Genomic DNA, 19863 nt, shown 5'->3' on the forward strand with positions numbered 1-19863 from the left:
GCATTAACGCTGTGAGCAAGTTGATTTCGCTCGAATTAAATAACAACTCACCAAAATAACAAATGGGACTAGATAGTCATTCTAAACTTGTCTCAGGATATTTTACATTACTTACAAATAATGATATAACGAACAAGGGCGAATTTTTGACTAACCATCCCCAAACATCAATTTGAATTAGTTTTAAGCATAATTAAAATCTTCCAATACGAACATTATTATTATATTATTCAAACAAAAATTTGACCGGATCAGATGCATTATTTAATCAGATGTTCCGCGTTCCCTTAAAAACTAATTTGTATCTCCTCTAATATTTTATTGAAATAGAACTGTATTATAGCCAGTGAGAAGCAGAATATTTTTTATTCCAGGTTATGTAAACAATATTTTAAATTTTATGACATTTAGGTGAGAATAATGGGGTTGAATAATTTTTCTCGACGAAATCCAGAGTGCTATTTAAAAATGCGTAACCCCTCTGGATTTGATCGAAAATCAACATTAATACAGCCAGTACACAGCTGGATATTTTCTGTTACAATCTATATTAAAAAGTATTAAATTTTATGTCATTAAAATTGATAAAACTATGGATGACTTTTTTTTTAAAACGAAAATCCGGTTTTTTAGTTAAATGCTCTTCTATATTTGATCCAAATTCACAGTTGTTACAGATTTTAAAAAGGAGCATTTTTTTTTGCTTTAAGGCTATGTTAATAATACTGTGTGGTGATTAGTGACCGTTGGGCACTCTCAACACGCAAGAATGGCACTTTGAGCCCTGAAGATGATCTCAATAAAAGATCGAAACGTTGGCACGATAAAGAAAATGTTTTTCTGAAACCTACATATACACACCAGACCGCATCTCACGATTTCTGAATAGTTAATAATATTTAAATTGAAGGCTATTGTAAGTGAGAAAAATAACGATGAATAGATTTTCTAGCCGAAATCCAGTATTCAATTGAAAAATGTGTAATTATTTGGATTTTATCCAAATTCACCAAGCCAATATAACTGAGAAAAATAAGAATGAAATCAACAAAAACCTATCAAATCTTGTATTTCATATGTATTTATTTATATATATTCTAATTTATTTCTTCTTTCTATTTTTTTATATTTTTTATATTTTCTATACTTTATATTTGTATTCTTTTAATGAAAGGATTTGGTTGAGATAAAAAAGTTTGTGTCACGATGGGGATTCGAACCCACGACCTTCGGCAAATACGCCGCTGCTCTAACAAATTGAGCTATCGTGACTTTACTCGGGTTTGAATCCCGCTCGTGACACAAATTTTTTCATCTCAACCAAGACCTTACATAAAAAGAATAATTAATTGAAAAAATTAATTTGGTCAATTAGACCACTAAACATAAATGCTCTTTTATTTACAAAGAACAAAATTGTCCTACTAGGTATGGTTTATAGGAAAACCATATATAGTAAAAACATTTCTTGTTGATAAATCAATTTTTTTCAAAATTAGCACAATTTTTGTGATTTTCGACATTTGGAAAGCAGTAAATTTAAGAAAAACAATTTCACCTAAAACTCAACTTTTTGTCCTAATAAATCAGTTCAACCTACTTTCAGTTGAAAATATTTTTTCATAATGAAAAGTTCACAGAGTATTTACATTTTAAAATTTTAAAGTTATTCACCTGAATCCAGATTTTCTAAAATTTGTCACCCCTTAATTTTTCCCGACGATTACAGAAAAACTTATCCTCGGGCTGTCAAGTTTACACATTGTGTAATAAACTGAAAGAAATTAATTTATTGATCTATATAAAATATTGTTTCTTATGTCTACCTGAAGGACATAGATCATTTGCTTTCTACACAATAATAATGTTTATATTCAACAAAAGATTTTTTCCTAAAACCTCTCTAAATCATCTGTCGATTTGACAAAAGCCGTTTTTCCGATTTAACCCTCAACAACTGGAAAATTCCGTCGGAAAACAGATGAAGTGCGTCCGGTAGCAGAGGCAATAGACAATTGTCGAACTGGTTTAATCCATTGTCTGCGGCACGTTTGAAAAGGTGCGGTAGGTCATGGAGATAAGGAGGCGCCAGGAGCTTTTAGCTTACTAAGCCAGGAGGAGAGTCTTGTTTGCCTACCTTTCTCCTTCTGAGCACTCGACCTCCGCTCTCGACCAGGTACAAATTAAATATTTGTAAATAATAACCGATGAAGGCACCGGGGGTAAACTACTTATCTCCTACGGCAAAGGCGTCTTTCAGGCAAGGAGCTTCTTTTTGTCTACTGACCTTTCCTTTTCTTTTCTTGTTAAATTAAATCTATTGTTTTTCTCCATTTATACAATCTTAAAACCTTCCTTATTTTCCTATTTCGCCTTAAATCAACTTTAATTTAAAAATATAAATATGCCTTAAACGAACAAGGTAAAGTAAACAAAATTAAGGACATAAGTCAGCAAGAGTTCAAGGCTAAATAAAATATTGAGCAAATTCCTGGAGCTATGAAAAAAAAGGTTTCGTACAGTTCAATCAAACCAAGTAGCGTTTTTAATCAAATTTAAAACTTAGGTTTAGATTAAAATTGAAGGGATTTTTAGCTCCATTTGTTTATATTGAGAGTGAATTTATTAGCGCGAGTGTGGGGCGTGAGAGGGCCGATGGTGGAAAATAAAGTAGCACATAAATCCTGCATTGCATTTGTGCATATGGAGGTTACTCGATGTGTCCCACTTAATTGAAATCATTCTTTGGTTCCATGCAGAGAGAGTGTATGAATGATATGAGAATCGTATTTGAGCACGGCAGTTTTTGAGCAGTTTGCTCCGATTTTTGGATGAAACAGGGTTGTTTTGGTGTATGTAGTTATTTTCAGTTCCCTTCTGAATATCTTGAGAGTGAAGGTATTTATCAGTTGAATGTGTAGCGTGAGAGGGCAGATGTCAGAATATTTAGCACACTATAGACCCTAACTTAGATTTGTAACAGTCTTGTAGAGAAAGGTTGGTCGATGTGTCCCACTTAATTGAAGTCCATTGGCTATACAAAGAGAGAGTGTATGAATGATATGAGGATCGTTTTTGTGCAGTTTGTTCCGATTTTTGGATGAAACAGGGTTGTTTTGGTGTATGTAGTACTGATAGTTGTTTTCAGTTCCCTTCTGAATATCTTGAGAGTGAAGGTATGCAACCCGACCTGATAATTGGGCTTGAAAACGCTGGTCTTTGGGACTTCCATTTTTCATTTTTTTAAATGCCGTTTAAAGCTTTAAATCCTGCTTAAAAGCTGTACTGTTTAGAAACGATAATTTTTGTGTATGTTGAGTGTAAATATATTTATTATGGTGAATGTGTAGTTGAAAAGGCTGTACGTGTCTGGAGGGCCACCTGTTCCGATTTTTGGAGGAAACAGGGCTGTTTTATTGAATATAGTACTGATTGTGGTTTTGCGTATAATGAGAGTAAATGTAAAATATTTATTAGCGTGAGTTTGTAGTGTAAAATGGCCGTTGGTGGAATATTCAGTATCCCATAGACCCTCATTACATTTGTGTGTCATATGTAAAAAGAAAGTTGCTCGGTTTTCTCACAAAATTGAAAGAAATTTTTGGCTCCTTATAGAGAGGTTTAGAAACACAACCTATCTGGTTCTACAAGATGATAATTTATTACAGCTGTTTTTACGCACTATTAATCATAAAAGACGGTCATTATTTTGTCATTTATTTATTTATTATTATTCGACGATTCTGAACTCGTATGATTTGTTTCAGGTGATCCGATTGGACTTATTTATTAGTTAAGTCATCAACTGGAGAAAATCTAAAGCAGAAATTGTCGGTAATGATTGACAAATGGATGATGGGGACAAAAAAAGTAGAGTTCAAAGGGTGGTCAGTAATTAAATGAACAAATAAGAAATGCGGTTAGGGACGCATACGCTGCATAAAGGGCAGCCCCCACGAAATAACTTAATTTTCTGGTGTTATAAAGGGATGGCTGTGGGAAGGGGGTTGGCCCGTTTTATGTTGTGGTAATCCCAATTGAGATATTAATGCATAGGATATGATACGGGCTCGCTGCCGACATTAGGAAAAGCGTGGGTCAGAGGGGGGAAGCTTATCTACAGATTGTCCGTGTTAAAATAATACTCCCGAGTCCCTTTTGAAGTTGAGTGGTATATATCTCTCTTGTAAACACCACCTGGTTTTATGGCAGATGGGTGAGCCGGAGAGGGATTAAACGCATCTTCTTCACCCGGAGGGGAGCTACCTGCGGCTCCCACAGATATATGTTACACCCAAAACAGCCATTATACCTAAAAGGACGGTTCGATTATTCCCCCATTGAAAATAAGCAGGCGGAAAATTTTTCTGATTTTTTTTTCTCCATCTCGGATGAATTTTGAAGCAGAACCTCGGGGGGCTCTTGAACAAAGCGAACACACGTACACTCAAAGTGGCAACAAAAAGGACTGCAAAACAAAAGTATTCATTATTATAAGGCCATAAAGGCATCCTCTTGCTAATGGGCAGTACTTTTCCTATCTTTCGGGAGATGTCACCAAGGATGCATTACATGTGAGGAGTAGATTAAATATAAATTTTCAATGCCTATTGTCAATTCGCCTATTGTCCGCAATAGTCCCTTGAGACCTCATAGAAATCACAGAGACACACTGAAGAAGGCGAAAACTCCTTCGCGACTGACAGACCAAGGTATGTCAGGAACCTTCCAACCTTGGGAATGTAATCAGTCATTGTTCACTAAGTCCTTAATCACGGTCGGTTCCAGGCTGGACCTTAAACCAACTGCCTGAAACCTATCGAGTGTACTGCTCAAGAAAATTCAGGTACTGGAAAAACATTCCATAAATAAAGTAGAGATCAACCCATTTTCGAATCGTATGAAGAGAGCTACTTGGAAAGAAAACTCATTTACAGTCAAATTTGCACAAAAGACATTTTAAGCAACAGCATTGTGGAGTTGGAAGAATTGTTTTTGTCCTATGATGCGATGAATCTTATTATAGAGGATGGCTCGTAAGCATATGTCAGTACTTCAGGTTATCCTTCTTGTCGTGTACAGGAAGAAACAACCATCCAGATCATCTTCGTATGCGAAGAAGCCGTTCAATGAAGACATCACCTGAGAACAAGTTTGCTGGATGACTCCTACATAATTGAAGCCAGCTGGCTCCACATAGAGGTCGTGCAGTACTCGAGCGCAGTAGTTTTTGGGTCTCCTTTTCCGATTTTTGGATGAAACAGGGCTGTTTTATTGTATGTAGTACTTATAGATAGTTTGGGTTCCCTTTTGAATATCTTGATAGTGAATGTGTTTATTAGCGTATATTTGTATTGTGGTGGAACATTAAGAAAACGATAGACCCTTAATTAGATTTGTGTCAGGCATGTAGAGAAAGGATGGTCGATGAGACAAACTTAATTGAAGTCATTCCTTGCCTCCATATAGAGAGTAAAAAATTAGTAAGTACAATAATGAAACTAATATTTAATAAATAGTCAGGAAAGGATTTATGCCCATAGTCGTAGGTAGTCGGTTTTAAACTGAGATCAGCCAAAACCGTTGAGGATATGCCGACCAAATTTCAGGATAAAGTATGATCTTTTCAGAGTTTAAAAAGCGTTTGTTCGTGATTTATTTATGGTGATTTTTTAGTTTATGTTGTATTGTAATTTAAAGTGAAGGTGTGTGGCGAATGATGGACCTCTGCACCGTCTAACAAATGCCGATCTGTTGCAAGAGCCTGGGATATAAAGCAATTACAGTATAATAAATAATATATCCCGAGAGTAAAGTTCCTTCAACTGGGCACGAAACTATGTTGATATTTGGAGTTATATGAGAAATGTTACGAACTGTGGTACAATTTTCGTCAAGAAGTTTAATCAAAAGTGATTTCGACCAGATACGAAAAGGAGGAAAACGGCCCGAAGTTTTAACTTTATTGATTTGTTTGTTTTCCCCGCTACCTCGTTTAGACGGTCCGGGACGATGTCGGTTTTATTAAAAAGGGCCCGGGGGGCGCCTGTAAATAGTGGAACTTATTCCCGATCGGTATTCAGAAGGACGTTAAGGAAGAGGTAATATTGAAAAAATATCTTTTATTGCCTCGCGGAGGCTAATGGGAAGGAACGCGGAGGAAGGGAAAAAAAAGCCGAGGAGTTGTAAACAAACTTGTGGTGGTCTTAAAACAAGTTCCAGGTAGGTCTGTCTCGTTCCCCTCAGATAAACACCTAATACAAAATTCTTGAATTGTTGCTGTAAAATTCGCCTCGGAATTTTTTATTTTCAGGATTAGAAACAGACGGCATTTTGTGTCTCGAATGCTACCGTTTCCATCCTGCCCTTACAACCGGACCGACTCTCAAAGTCCTGTTTATCTCGTTTTATTTATTTTTTTTCCAGACGGACTGTACCCACCACTTACTTTATTATGTCTACACCTAGGGCTCACCGTCGGACGGTTAATCGTTCATTGAATCAATGCACTGCCGACGTTTTATAAACCTCTTTAAAAGACACTTACAAATTTTATGAAAGCCTGCTGATGACTTTGCTGATCCTTCTCTCTCATCTTTCATTTTTATCACCTTTTAACCGCACAGGAATTTCATCTTCTATTTATTTAAACATTTAAATATAAAATAGAATCTATTCGACCATGTAGATTTATTATTTTAATCAAATGTAATTGTATTCACTACAGTTGGTCCATTAGTGTATTTTTCTCAGTGTACAAAATGAACCCTTTCTTGCCAAAAGTTGCTCCAGAGCAATGCCAACTTTACAATTTTGTTTAAGATTAGCAGGGTGCCAGGGCTCAGGGGAATTTTCGGTAACGAGAAAGCAGACAGTCTGGCCAGAGGAGGATCTGCAAGACCATACGTAGGCCCCGAACCTATTCTTGGGATAACAAAAAGAAATATCGAATCTTCCATCGCAGAATGGATCCAAACAAAACAAAAGGAGAAGTGGATAAACCCTAGCGGTGCTAGACATAGTAAACGTGTGATGAAACAACCCTCACCAACTGGCAAAAGCATTGCTGCAATTGGAGATGGCTAAACTCAGAGGAATGGTAGGAATACTAACCGGTCACTGGCATCTGGGAAAACATCTACACAACGTGGGTATATACAGCGATGATCCCATTTGCAGATTATGTAATGAGGAGGAGGAAACAGCCACTCATATCATCTTCGAATGTGAAGCAACAGCTCAATTTTACGTATTTAACCTAACGTACGGAAAAAACCTAGGGAATCAAATTGCAGCACGACAGTAAATGACCTGATACTTCTAAGGAGAAGGATTGAAGTTTATTGCACTGAGCCAAGGAATTAGGAAGGTACAATAAGCCAGAAGGCAGCAGTGCCTGGGGAGCGCAATCCCCGCTTCCTAGTATCCTTTTTTACTATACCATACCAAGGTTAGCAGGAAATCCCGTGACTTTAGGGTAGGCGCAGTGTTGATCCTGCTCTGTTTCTCCCCGTGTATTGGCAACACTGATTTATTTAGCGCCAAAGTAACCTCTCTGTCACTAAACGTACTGAACTTCCAGCTAACCTTTTAACCAAATTAGTAATGTTCCTCTTGCTCTAAGATAACATTGGGCCATAAAGAGCTAAACGGATTTTAAATTTTAAATCAACCGTGTATTTTAACAGAGGAAAACAAAGTCCTTCCGGATTTAAAAAGTTACAGGGGGTCGTTCATGATACCCGACCGTTGAAAGCCCCTTTCACTACGATTCCAAAGGTTAGGGGTATAATGATAAACAAATCTAAAGCGTGAGGGTGAGGTTTACTCCGCCAACATAAAGGTTAATAACTAATGTTTGTATTAGACATCCCATTACTAATATTTACCTACACTTCCAAAACCCACCAGACCAGGCGGTCTAAAAACCCACTCCCTCTTGGTGAGGCATTAAAAAAAAATTTCCTACCCGATCACAGGTTATTGCCGAATGAAACGGATATCCGGGGAAGGGAAAAGGAATTAAGACGCCTCAAAACGAATTTCGGCCATATCCCCCTGTTTATAACGTTTAGTGTTTGCCCCCACTGAGGATTTAAAAAAATCTCCCCCTTTTGAATGAAATATTATATCACGGAAGGTTTGCTTAAAGGGAACTTGGCAGTTTTTGTAAATTATTTATCTGAAATTGATAGAAAATAAAAATAGTGGAAACTTCAATATTTTATCGTGTGAAAATATTGAAAATTTAATTTTTGTTTTTGCATTTCTGAACAATTTTTGTTAGTTTCAGGGTCGGCAAAATAAATTGGTGATATTTTTTTTTATGTTTCTCCAGTCAAGGCATATGATATAATTGTAACCGACTCTTATTATTTTATCGTATTGCTAGCCCTTTGTCCTTCAAGGCATCAACAATTGTGGTTAAAATAACACAGATACTCTGAAAAAAGATAAAACATTTCTGGTTAGCGTTCGTACAACCCCAGAATACTTGAGGCTCCTAGGAGTAACTGAGGATAAGCCCCTTCAATTAGACTAATAAATTTTCACTAATTCATTCATACTACCAGAGAGTACTTGATATTTCTGGGCGAATTTGGGGATAAGCCCCCTTCATTCACGCTAATAAATAATATTCAAACCAACCGAGAGTTTTCGATATTCCAAGGGTAATTGGGGATAAGCCCCTTCATTCACGCTAATAAATTATATTCATACTTCGCAAGAGTTCTCGACATTCTTTGGGGTAATTTGGAATAACCCCTGTCAATCACGCTAATAAGTGACATCTACTCATTCATTCACAGTACCCCAGAATACTCGATATTCCTCGAGGTAATATCATAACATTAGACAAAAATTAATTTGATAAAAGCCCGACACATGATAGGGATGGAAAAATAATATTTGTGGAGTATAAAGAACAAATAAATATCCCGTCATCAGATTCATATGCTCGTTTTAAAACTGTACTTAAAAAGGAACAAAGATTTTATTCTTTTAAGTGTTGAACATTGATGTATAAATTTATACAAATATTGTGGTTATTCTTAAGCCAAACATAGTCGGTTTTTGGATGTTGTCGATTAAACAGTTCAAACTTAGAGGACAGGCCTCGAAAACCAGTTAGACAAGCGGCTAACTTCTAGAATTGGTAAGACATCTGGAATCGATTTTGTCCTAATAAACTCGTTCCGCTTCTCATCCCGTTTTACTCGATATTATCTGGAAAGAAGGGCCGCCGTTTTACGCGTTTATTTTTGTCATGTGGTATAACCGAAGATAAGCTGTCTCTTGGGAAAGATGTAATATGAAGGCTCCTGAGTGATCGAGGGATCAAAAATTGCAATTCACAATGTACAATAGACGAGGTGTCAAATCCTTGTAGATGTAAATAGTTGACTTAAAATCCATACAAAGTGGGTGTTAAACAATGGGTGGGTATTTAAAAGTCGCTGAGTCGCTGTAGTGTAGGCGTGGTCGCTCTGAATTAATTCGAAGTAATTTTCGTTTGTCAGGGCAGGGAGTGAGATTGAGTGAGGGACGGGATCTACATGAGAATGTAAAATTAACATTTTGTGACTAAACGATTCAGCATAAACTGTGGAAGGAAATTAAATACTCACGAATCCGTGTTTGTCCGAGATGTTGTTGGTCAGCTTCAGCTTGTGGAACGAGACGACTTTCTGCATCCACTGCTCCCCCGTCGACGGCGAATCGGGATGGATGTACATCCTTTTGGGCATTTCTGGGTCCGCTTTACCGGCCACCATCCACCTACTGCCGACGTGGAACAAAAAACAAAACAGAAGGGAACGATATATCAGTGACAACATATTACGGATAACGTCCCGTTTGACATTTCGTATCTCTTCTCAAAATGGGGTTAACAAAAAAATGTACGTTAAAACAAGGCCCGTCCTCTTCGACCCAGAGCTGACGTTATCGTCCTGGCTCAATCATCTGTTCTCGATCACCTTCTACAAGCTTTGGACGACATGAAAGGATCGACTTATTTTTTCAAACCAACCTTCAAAAAGTCTATAGTGAAAAATTGCATAAAAAATTATAAAAATATTATGTCAGTTTTATTTATATGACAACGTAAAAACAACTTTATTTGGTTAATACTCACAAATAATACATCAATTTCAACGGCACACAAATATGCAATTGTTTAGTCGTTGGCGGTAAAATTTTTAATTATCTCAGGTTACACTATTTTATGGAGTTTCCAGTAGTTATACCAGTAGCCAGAAAAGTTGTGCGGTTTTTCATTTGTTACTGTTTCAAATTCGTTAATTTCGCGAACAGTTCAATAAGCAAACGTGTTTTGATAAGTTAATAACTCTAAATGATAAAATAGTGTTTTTTCATGGTTTCAACGCCCACAATTCGTGTGTATTGAATGGATTTAAGCTGGATACTAGGCTTGCCGAGCTCGTAAAATTTGGACTAAAGGGATGAGTCGTGTGAGTGAGTAGTTCAAAAAGTTTGCTTCCGGGAATAAGGGGATTGAGGATGAACCACGGTCTGGTAATCTTGAATGAGGATGAATTGAGGGAAGCTATCGAACTTGATTCAAGTCAAATATGTTAGAGGCTTGCCAGAGAGGACTTGGGAAGACGTGGAAGCTGAGAAAATGGGTTCTTCGTAAGTTGGTCGATGGTAACGAGCGTTTTAAACATTTGCCTTCTATAGCTTTCACGTCTCAAAGAAAAGATGTTTTTTTGGAAAGTAACATGAGACGAAAAATCCTGTACAGTAACACTAGGAGGTCCATTGGCTGTCAACAAATGAGCCTGTCCCGTTGTCGCAAAGACCAAATGTTCACTAACGAAAGGACATGATTTGTGTTTGGTGGAATAGAGCAGGCATTGTGCATTCTTGCCACTTGGCACACATATCCTCGCAGAAATCTGCTAAAGCCAACTGCAAGTATCTCTTGCCCTGGCCCAGAAACAACCTGTTCTCGTCAACAGAAAAGGTATAATTTTTCATCAGGACAACGCAAGAACTCATACAGCTGATAATGATTCTTGACGGTCCTACACACCCTCGGTACTCTCCAGATTTTCCCCCATCTGACTTTCGACTTTTCTTAGCTATGAACAAACAACAATACCCGCAATCGGGAGTACGATAAAAGCAAATATTCACGAACAAAAGGGCTTTTTTCCGGAGTACAGCAGGCATTTTGTACTTCGAACTTAGTAGTTAGCACCTTTTGATGTAGTGAGAGTTAGTGTATTTATTAGAGTGAATGTATAGGATGACAGGGCCCATGACGGAAGATTATGTACCTTATCAACTCGCAATTAGATTTGTATTCATCATATAGAGGGCGGTTGCTCGGCGTGCCCCAATAGTTGAAGATTGCAATTCCTTGTCTCCATATAAAGAGCGTGTATGCAACCCGATATGAGCATTAAGCTTGAGCACAGCAACTTTGGGTCCCCTGTTAGGATTTTTGGAGGAAACAAGGTTGTTTTATTGCATATAATACTGATACTTTTGTATCCCTTGGTGTACGATGAGTGAACGTATTTATTGGCCTGAAATTGTCGTGTGAAGGGATTTTAGAGGAAGGACGAATTGTAAAACACGAGTATACATCAAATTCTTATCATTTTGTATATCGACATTATTTTTTTGTCTAGTTTGATATACATATACTTTTTTACATATTTGGTTGGACAAACTCGATAAAATAGTGAAACGAGAGATGTAACGAACATTGACTTGAAAACTTCCAAGGCATAGTATTAACCTTGGCACTTGGGCTAACTTTAAACTTGAAAGTACTTAAAATACTAAATGTAATGCCATTAAAAAAAAATAACGTTTGCCACGACGTCTGCAAAGTACTATTTTTTCGCGAAATAATGAACTTTCAAGTGTAATCAACTTCAAAGTTGTATTTATTATTGTTTTTCCATAATGAAATGTAAGTTTTCTAAGAGGCTTAACGCCTCCTTTTAAATTGAAGTTTTTTTAGTGCCAAGGCGAGATTGTAACGAATTGCAAAAATAAAAAAAGGGGAAAAATACATTTTATACTTAATTTTGACGGTTATTACGGAGTTTAGTGTGAGGCTTCAGTTTTCATAAAAAGCATGATTTTCAATGCAACGAATGAACCGTCTCCGTTATAACCGAAAGGGATAATAAAGACGACAAAATACTGCGAATAGGTTGACACTTAAACAGTGCCGCTTTACGAGAATTAAAATAAAAAGGAAGAACGTTTCAACCTTTCCAAGCCGCTCGTTATACCTTCAACACTTTTAACACCCTGACTTTATAAAAGGCGACACATAAACACACGTCTCAAGCATGATTTTATTAACAATTCTTCCGATCATGGATCATGATGGAACTTTTATTGAGAAGTACGCCTGGGGTTTTTAGAAAATACGATTTTTATGACTTGGAACTTCCTAGATAACCGCAGTTTTAAGGTTTACATCGCAATTGTAATTGATTATCATTCCCGTTTATACAGGAGGTAAGGAAAGTGATGTAATACTTTTCCAAAGGATAAAATTTTAAATTATCCGTGATTTAAAAAATATACCTTTGAACAAAAGAAGAAAATCATCAACATAAATGCCCAGTTTTTAAAATTTAATGAATATTACAACTATTGTTCTGGGTCAACAAGCAATACTGTATCCATTATAGATATCCTATTATCCTTGATATATCCTATTTGGAGGTTTTGAGGATATTCTGCGACTGATGGATGAGTGATGTTGACTGGAAGTGATTTGTCATATTTGCTATATCTGAATATTATCGTGTCACCAATTACTACAGTCACTGTGGATGGTGCCATTGCATACGTAGAAGCATTTAGGATTTTTTCTTTGCATTTTGGATTCGTTGTTAGAATGCTAGAAGACAAAAGTTCCAGTCAGTAAGTCCAGGTTTTAGCATACTATTGTAAATTAGTCTTTTGTCAAGTGGTCTTGAAAGGCTATCGTAAGGTTTCATTCTTGAAGAAAAACATCGATAATGAAAACCTATGATTGAGTCGATGACATTGAACTAAGGAACTAGAAAAGTACAATAGGCCAGGAGTAGTAGCTGCAGTATTAGGGGAATAAAAAACCCCACTTCCTAATATCCAATATCATCATCATCTCATCGGTTCTGGTCTCTTGAGTCTCGTGAATTTAACGTCTGTTGTCGGAGGTTTGTTTGCAGCAGGAAGGATTTTATTTGACTAGATGGGAGAGCAGGTTCGTTGCTGATTAGTTTAATTCCCTGCTAGTTTAAGAATTGACAGGATTGTACCAGGAGAAAATTTCCGTTTCGTCAGTAAGTAAGGAAGTATCAGGTTGTTAGGAATATCCTGTTTTCATTAAATTCATTAATCAAAAAACGTCATGTCGAAATTTTCCTCGTGGGAGACTCGATCAATAAACATTTACAAATTTGTAAGAGATTTAAATACCTAAAGTAATTAAGGGATTTTTATCCGTCCATAATTTAAATAAAATTCATTAATGTTAACATAATTGACGGGTTGTAAAACTTTATAGCTAGCAATTTTGGTTACATAAGTCGTATCTAGTGCAAAACAGGGTTTGGCCGCCTCATTTAGATTATTTAAGAAACATTTTTCTCTAATTGATAAGGAAAAAAATTATGGAGAAAAATTGAAAAAATATGATTGTGGGTAGATCGGGGACACGATTAACAAACAAGAGAACAATATACACAAAAAAATTGATTATATCAATTATTCGCTTTTGAAATAACATAAAATTATGTAATGTTCTTTTTTTTCCTTATCTTTTTATATTAGCCAGAGACATTTTTATTTATTTTGCTCCTAATTTGGGTATTTTTTTGAGGGAAGGTGTGCGTGAAAGAAAATTCAAGGAGCGATGATGAGAATCGACCCCACGACCGCGTGGTCGAGCAGTTCAATAAGTTGAAACGGATTTTTTAAAATTAATCAATTAATTTAGATCTGCGTCAATTGTTGCGCTTAAGAAAATTTTAGAACATTTTAGAACACCAAACAAAAAAAATGAACACAAAAATATAAAATATATACATAAATAAGATAAAAGAAGACAGTGACGCTTCAAACATCGGGAATGGTTACTTAAGTTTGTTTAGTTCTTTTCTTTGAAGTCGTGTGTATTGGTTCCATGTAAGTCGTTTGTCAATGTATAGCCCAACATAGCGGAATACATTAGCTGGTAGTCAAGGGATACTATTGTAGTACTTAATAGCAACGGTTAATCTCCAAAGGGTGAAATATTCACGGTTTTATTTGTTTGTTGTCTTCTTCCACCGCTTCAACCATTGCTCAAGGGATATGACATAGGTTTGCATGTTTCTAGTCGAGAGCAAAGGATGGTGATATCATCAATGTTTACTGTGAATACTTAATTGAAGTACCCTTGCAACTGTGCGATAGCCGGCTGATAGAGAGAGGCCATTTATGACTCGAAAGGATCAGGTTAGGTAGGATTTTAGGATCAGGTAGTAGGTAAGAGTTAAGGCTCTCTTTAGCTTCCAGAGTAGCTCAGTGAGCCCTGATCGAAGACTTGTTTCACATCTAGTCAACCGAACTTCTTTTGCTCAAAAGCGCAGGATGATATTGACAACGCGATGGTGGAATGAGAACGTTCTAGCAAGGAAGGAAAGAAACAACAGAATGCATCAAAGGAAGCAGGAAAACATTTCGCATCGTAACAGGATCCATGACGACACACTGCAGACTTAATGGGCATCTGAAGAAAATTGGTAAAATCTAAGCACGTTCTGATTCTGCAAAGGAGAAAAATACCAAAAGACCTACTAACAAACTGTGGTACATTTGCCATCAGGAGGAAGTGTTTTAGTAGGCACAACGTAACTTGGACTCATCGGTGGATAAATACAGAACGAGGGATACAATACATCTCAAAAGGCGCAGTACATTACACACCGAACATTATTTCTACATCTAGGATATTGGAAGGTTATGAAGTTTTAACGTTTTGGAATCATTCGGATGAGGGAAAATTTCCATGAAACGGAAAATAAAATTGAATTTAATTTCAAACCATAATGTTTATTAATTTTGACCCATTTTTGAGAAGAGACGAACGGTCTAAAATTTCTAAAAAAAAAATGTTAGTGCATATTATTCTAAGTACTAATACTAATTAAAGCCAATTTCCTGCACCAAATCCACTAAATGAAAAGGATGAGGGTTGTAAGGTGAGTGGTTTAGGCCAGTGAATTTTCAGCTGGATATTCTACAGCCAAACACACGAAAATAAATATAAGGCATGCGTTAAAATTAAATTTAGACAAAACAATGATTATGAATGTGGCTTCCGAAAAGGCCAAATAATTGTCATGCACAACATGCATCGATACGAGACTTTTTAATGTTTTTTAAATGAAGGATTCGCTCGGCCTCGTGATGTCACGGATTTATAAGGAAATGGAAAGGTTTTTTGATGGAATCCGTGCCTGGAGACCGAGCGAAGCGTTAAGGCATATATGTATTTAGGTCGTTCTACCTGTTATGGAACTTATAGCGACAGTCGTCGGCAGCCACGATGTCCATAAGGAGGATGTATTTGGCCTTTTTGTCAAGCCCCATTACTCGCACTTTGTAGGCGGGAAACATACGCCTATAAGAAGAAAAAAAACAAGAAACTAAAATAACTTGCGATAAGTTGTTAGTGAGTGTGGTCGGTATGGGGAAGGGCGGGGGCACATCGGTCGTTCTCTTTGAACATCCTGGCATCACCTAGTACCTGTTATGGAATTTGTACCGGCAGTCGTCGGAGGCGACGATATCCAGCAGAAGTATGTACTTCGCTTTGGCGTCCAGTCCGGACACCCTCAGCTTCATTTGTGGAAACATTTGCCTGTGTAACATGAATACATCTTCCTAGTCTATTCATTTTTACATTCTAAAAATTCAACTATACCAAGGCAGTTCATGTACAGATTAGATTAGTAAACATTTTTCGGTTTTCCAAGTCGTTCCTTTATCTGGTCAACGATAATTCGAACGTTCCAGAAACTGTTTCGTCCGACTCGATAAAATATTAACTAATGTGCTGGGTTCAAGTTCAAGCTATCATCCAGCAATTAAGAATGATAAATTTCTAGTGGTGATTTGTGTAAGAAGAACGATCGATCCTTCGATTACAACAATCATAAAAATCAATTAAGCGTGTATCTCGTATCGTTTTTCTCAAAAAATTGAGATAATTTATCTATGTTAGATACAATCCTCTCTCACCAATCAAATGATAACAGTAACAACTACACGCCGTAATCTTTTTATAAGATATTACGTTTATAAGTATTTATAAGTCTTTTAACTTTCACAAGCTTAATTTAATCATAATGATGCAAATGTTAAAAGGCAAGCGAAGTTCAACGTAGTAGAAAATAAATAAATATAAAGAAGATATGAGTGAAAGAAAAAAAAATTTGAATGACAGGATCGACCACAGATCAAAGATAGGAAGAAATTCCGGTGCTGGTCAACTGAATGAGACAATAGTCACTTTTGCCAGCTTTCGGAGACACAAACATAGGCCTTGAGGAAGGGGAAAATAAATCTCCAAAAGCTCGGCAAAAGTGACTATCGTCTTATTCAGTTGACCAGCACTTGATTTTCTTCTTTATAAAAAAAATCCAAAAAAGCCAAACGAATGTTTGATCGATTTCTCGATGTATTTGTATACTTATTAATATATTTTCTTGCCAGACAACAATTAAAATTGAAATAAAAACGATTTTTATTTTATTTATTATTATTTTCTCGTGACATTTTCTCTCGTGAAAAGAAAGCAAATGTTCTCAGCATGGATCAATCTATTTTCTCATAAACCTTTTTATCTAAATAATATACTAAATACTTAATATTAAATAGCTAATGAAATGTTCAAACGTGTAACAATGAAAAGAAGAGTTAGAGGAAGACTGTGGTCAAGTGTTCTGAAATTATTCCGGGTGGCCTCCGAGTTGATGAACTGTTGTCAGGCAGATTCTTGTAATTATCTAGGTTCGTTTTTTCTCGCTTTGTCCACTGTCAAACGCATTTAGCTTACACGTAATGAAACTGCTATTAACCACCGACCTGCTGATACCGTTCTGTTACATTTTTTTGTGTGTCAAGAACGGTAATTTTTGTGAACTAAAACGCAGTTTTTAAATATATTCTTTTTATGCAGTTAACTACAATTTTTAGTGAATAGAATGAAACTGGTTCCAAGAGATTGCGAGGTTTAGTAAAGCTTCAAATAGGTTTTTGAAAGTGAGACTCGTGTGTTCCGGTGTACCTTCGGTTCATTTTTCTCCCAAACGCTTATTTTTTTAAATTGTTTTACAATGATGAGGGTATAATATTAACAAGCGATTTAAAAACAAAACACTCAGTAGAGTAGAAATAAATTTATTTGTATAAAGAAAAGAAAATTATACCACAAGTTTAGGCAGTTCAAAATGTAACGTTTCCCTTTTTTTAAAAACCCTGTCAGACAAATTTGTATGTTATTAAAGCAAATAAAAGAGAATATGATGGTTATAATAAACCAAATGAATTTTATATGAAACGGCACGGGAAAATCAGAGAATCACTTTCCCAAAAAGTTCTATTTTCTCACCTTTCGGTACACTTTTCTCCAAAAATGTTCAAAAAACCATATTGAAACGATTTTTTCATTTTGTAAAGCAATAATAAACGTTTAATATTAATAATGAAAATTTAATGATTCATTATTTTTAACAACCTTAATCTACAAATTCTTAGTATAGCGAAACAAATTTTAAAAATTATTGGTTAATACAGGCTTAGTAGAATAATTTTTTTTTTCGACTTTCGATACATTTTCTCGAAATCTATTCACCATATTAAAAGTTGTATAAAAAAGAAGTTTAAGTTGGGAATCAATTGTTTCAGTGGTTTTTGTCATTTCTCTTACGCATATTCTCAGACAAAAATTACGTTTTAAATGAAGAATCGGTGTGTAACTGTTTTACGGCACAAATCAACTAGGAACAGAAAAGATCCGAGCTCGACCATAAAATAGTTCGATAAACTGTATTAAATAGCAAAAAAATAAGGCGATTACCCAGAAAATTCTAGTAAATTGTTGTTTTCTACTACAGTTGTAGTAAATAAAACGATTTTCACTTGAAGCCTTCGGTAGTGAACGCCTAGTTTAGATCCCTTATTCAGGATCACTACTGAAGATGGCGAGACGTCGAAACGCGCCTGATTGACCAAATCACTGAGAAAGGGAGACTAAAATGGTTCAAAACAACCAATTGGTCGTATTTCAATGTGCTTATCCAATCCTTCGCTATAAGTAGCGCAGTTTTATTAATGGTAATTTCCATCGTCTATTCTGTCAGGAACGAAGGAGAATTTGTTGTTTATGTTGATTTTCAGGAGTATAACTGACTCAAACTAATAAGATTTATTTGGGTTTTGTAGGGTTTATTGTCACTCAATTCCTTTGCTTCAAATATAAGTATATAAAACAGTTGTCATCTACCGTGCTCGTTGGATAAACGTGAGCTAAATAGACACCTGAACAGAATGACAGTTGTGAAGGCTATAGAAAAAGAAGCGTTGAAAAAACGTCAAATGTTACCTACTTAAAACCCCCGATGTTTAAGATCTTCCTAGTTTTTTCCCCCTTTTCCTTTCAGGTCGAATTGATCAGTAGACAAACGCTGATAAAAATTATGATCTGCACCAAGACGTTGAAAAAGATGGCGGAGGTGAATAAAAAAACTGGATATTGTGAAGGGATAATGACAATAGTGCAGCTGTGCGACCCCACAAAGGGGAACAGATGGGCACAACTATCATCCTCCATTTTATTTACCCTGCCCCCTACCCACCACCTATTAATAATATCCCACCCCAATAGTACCGGACCAGTTGTAGAAATAGACATTTTGCCCACAGCCGTTATATTGTGACCGTAACAACAAACCGCCCAATCGGTTGGCCCCCCAGGTCCAAACTCCAAACCACCAATTGTCCGTTTAGATACATTTCAATCCCGGCTAACGGAAGTACACGTTTTTCCAAACGACGTTGAAATTATAGACAGAAAAGTAAAGAGGAAATATTTCTGTTTTCAGAGCATTTCCTGTTTTTTGTGGTAAAATATTTTCTCTTGTTCAATCGAATAATACACCATTCTCCAGGTGTGCATTTGATGACAAAACTCTGCGAACTCTTTCGCCATTTTTATTCAAGAAAAAAAATCAAATGGTCCAAATTCTTATTTAGCAAAAATATCTGTAGTAGGAGATCCTCCCAGTTGAACAACCAAAGATTTCAAGTCAGTATTCCTTAAAACTAAAGAACGAAAATGACCAATGAAGGGAAAATACTTGATCTAAAATAACTGAAATTATTATTTTGACATACTATGGTTAAAATTTAAGAAACATGTTTTTCACAACTGTAATAGCTGACTAAAGTTGAATTTTAAAATTATAAATATTTTTAATATATTTGAGTAAAGTATCGTCCGTTTTTCAGACAAACAATTCTGTTTTTCCTGTTTTATTTTGTTAACTCAACTTCTACTCTATAGATTTTAAATTTTCAAAAGTCTGGAGATTCGGTTTAAGAAGGAAATTTAAGCAATTCTGTATTAATTCAGCACTTATTCAAGACCATACAGTTAATCAGGGGCCTGAAAGTTGTCAATTTTCAATACCATTTTTGTCAAAATCGTTTGGATTTATTTTAACCAACCGTTTTCCTTTTATTTATTTTAATATACTTAAAATTTGCTGCAAAGTTTCTTTAAAAATAATGAAATGTTAAAAATTTGCAACTGCATAAACTTGTGATGTAATT

General features: G+C 35.9%; 1 protein-coding gene across 3 annotated transcripts in view; it reads right to left on the reverse strand.

Annotated features, from left to right (window-relative positions):
* LOC106672846 (optomotor-blind protein) overlaps window positions 1–19863 on the reverse strand; it is a 134147-nt gene that overhangs the window by 57434 nt on the left and 56850 nt on the right. For 2 of the 3 annotated variants that reach the window (XM_014404605.2, XM_014404589.2), the window contains exons 2-3: window positions 15536–15649; window positions 9630–9783 (exon numbers count right to left, since the gene is read on the reverse strand). In XM_014404605.2, the coding sequence (XP_014260091.1) occupies window positions 9630–9783; window positions 15536–15649 (268 nt within the window). Of the gene's footprint in view, window positions 1–9629; window positions 9784–15535; window positions 15650–15775; window positions 15925–19863 lie in introns of those variants that run through there. The other variant, XM_024230341.1, reaches the window with a different exon arrangement.

This window comes from Cimex lectularius, unplaced genomic scaffold (assembly GCF_000648675.2).
Source record: "Cimex lectularius strain Harlan isolate CLEC.00 unplaced genomic scaffold, Clec_2.1 scaffold359, whole genome shotgun sequence".
Lineage (NCBI taxonomy): Eukaryota > Metazoa > Arthropoda > Insecta > Hemiptera > Cimicidae > Cimex > Cimex lectularius.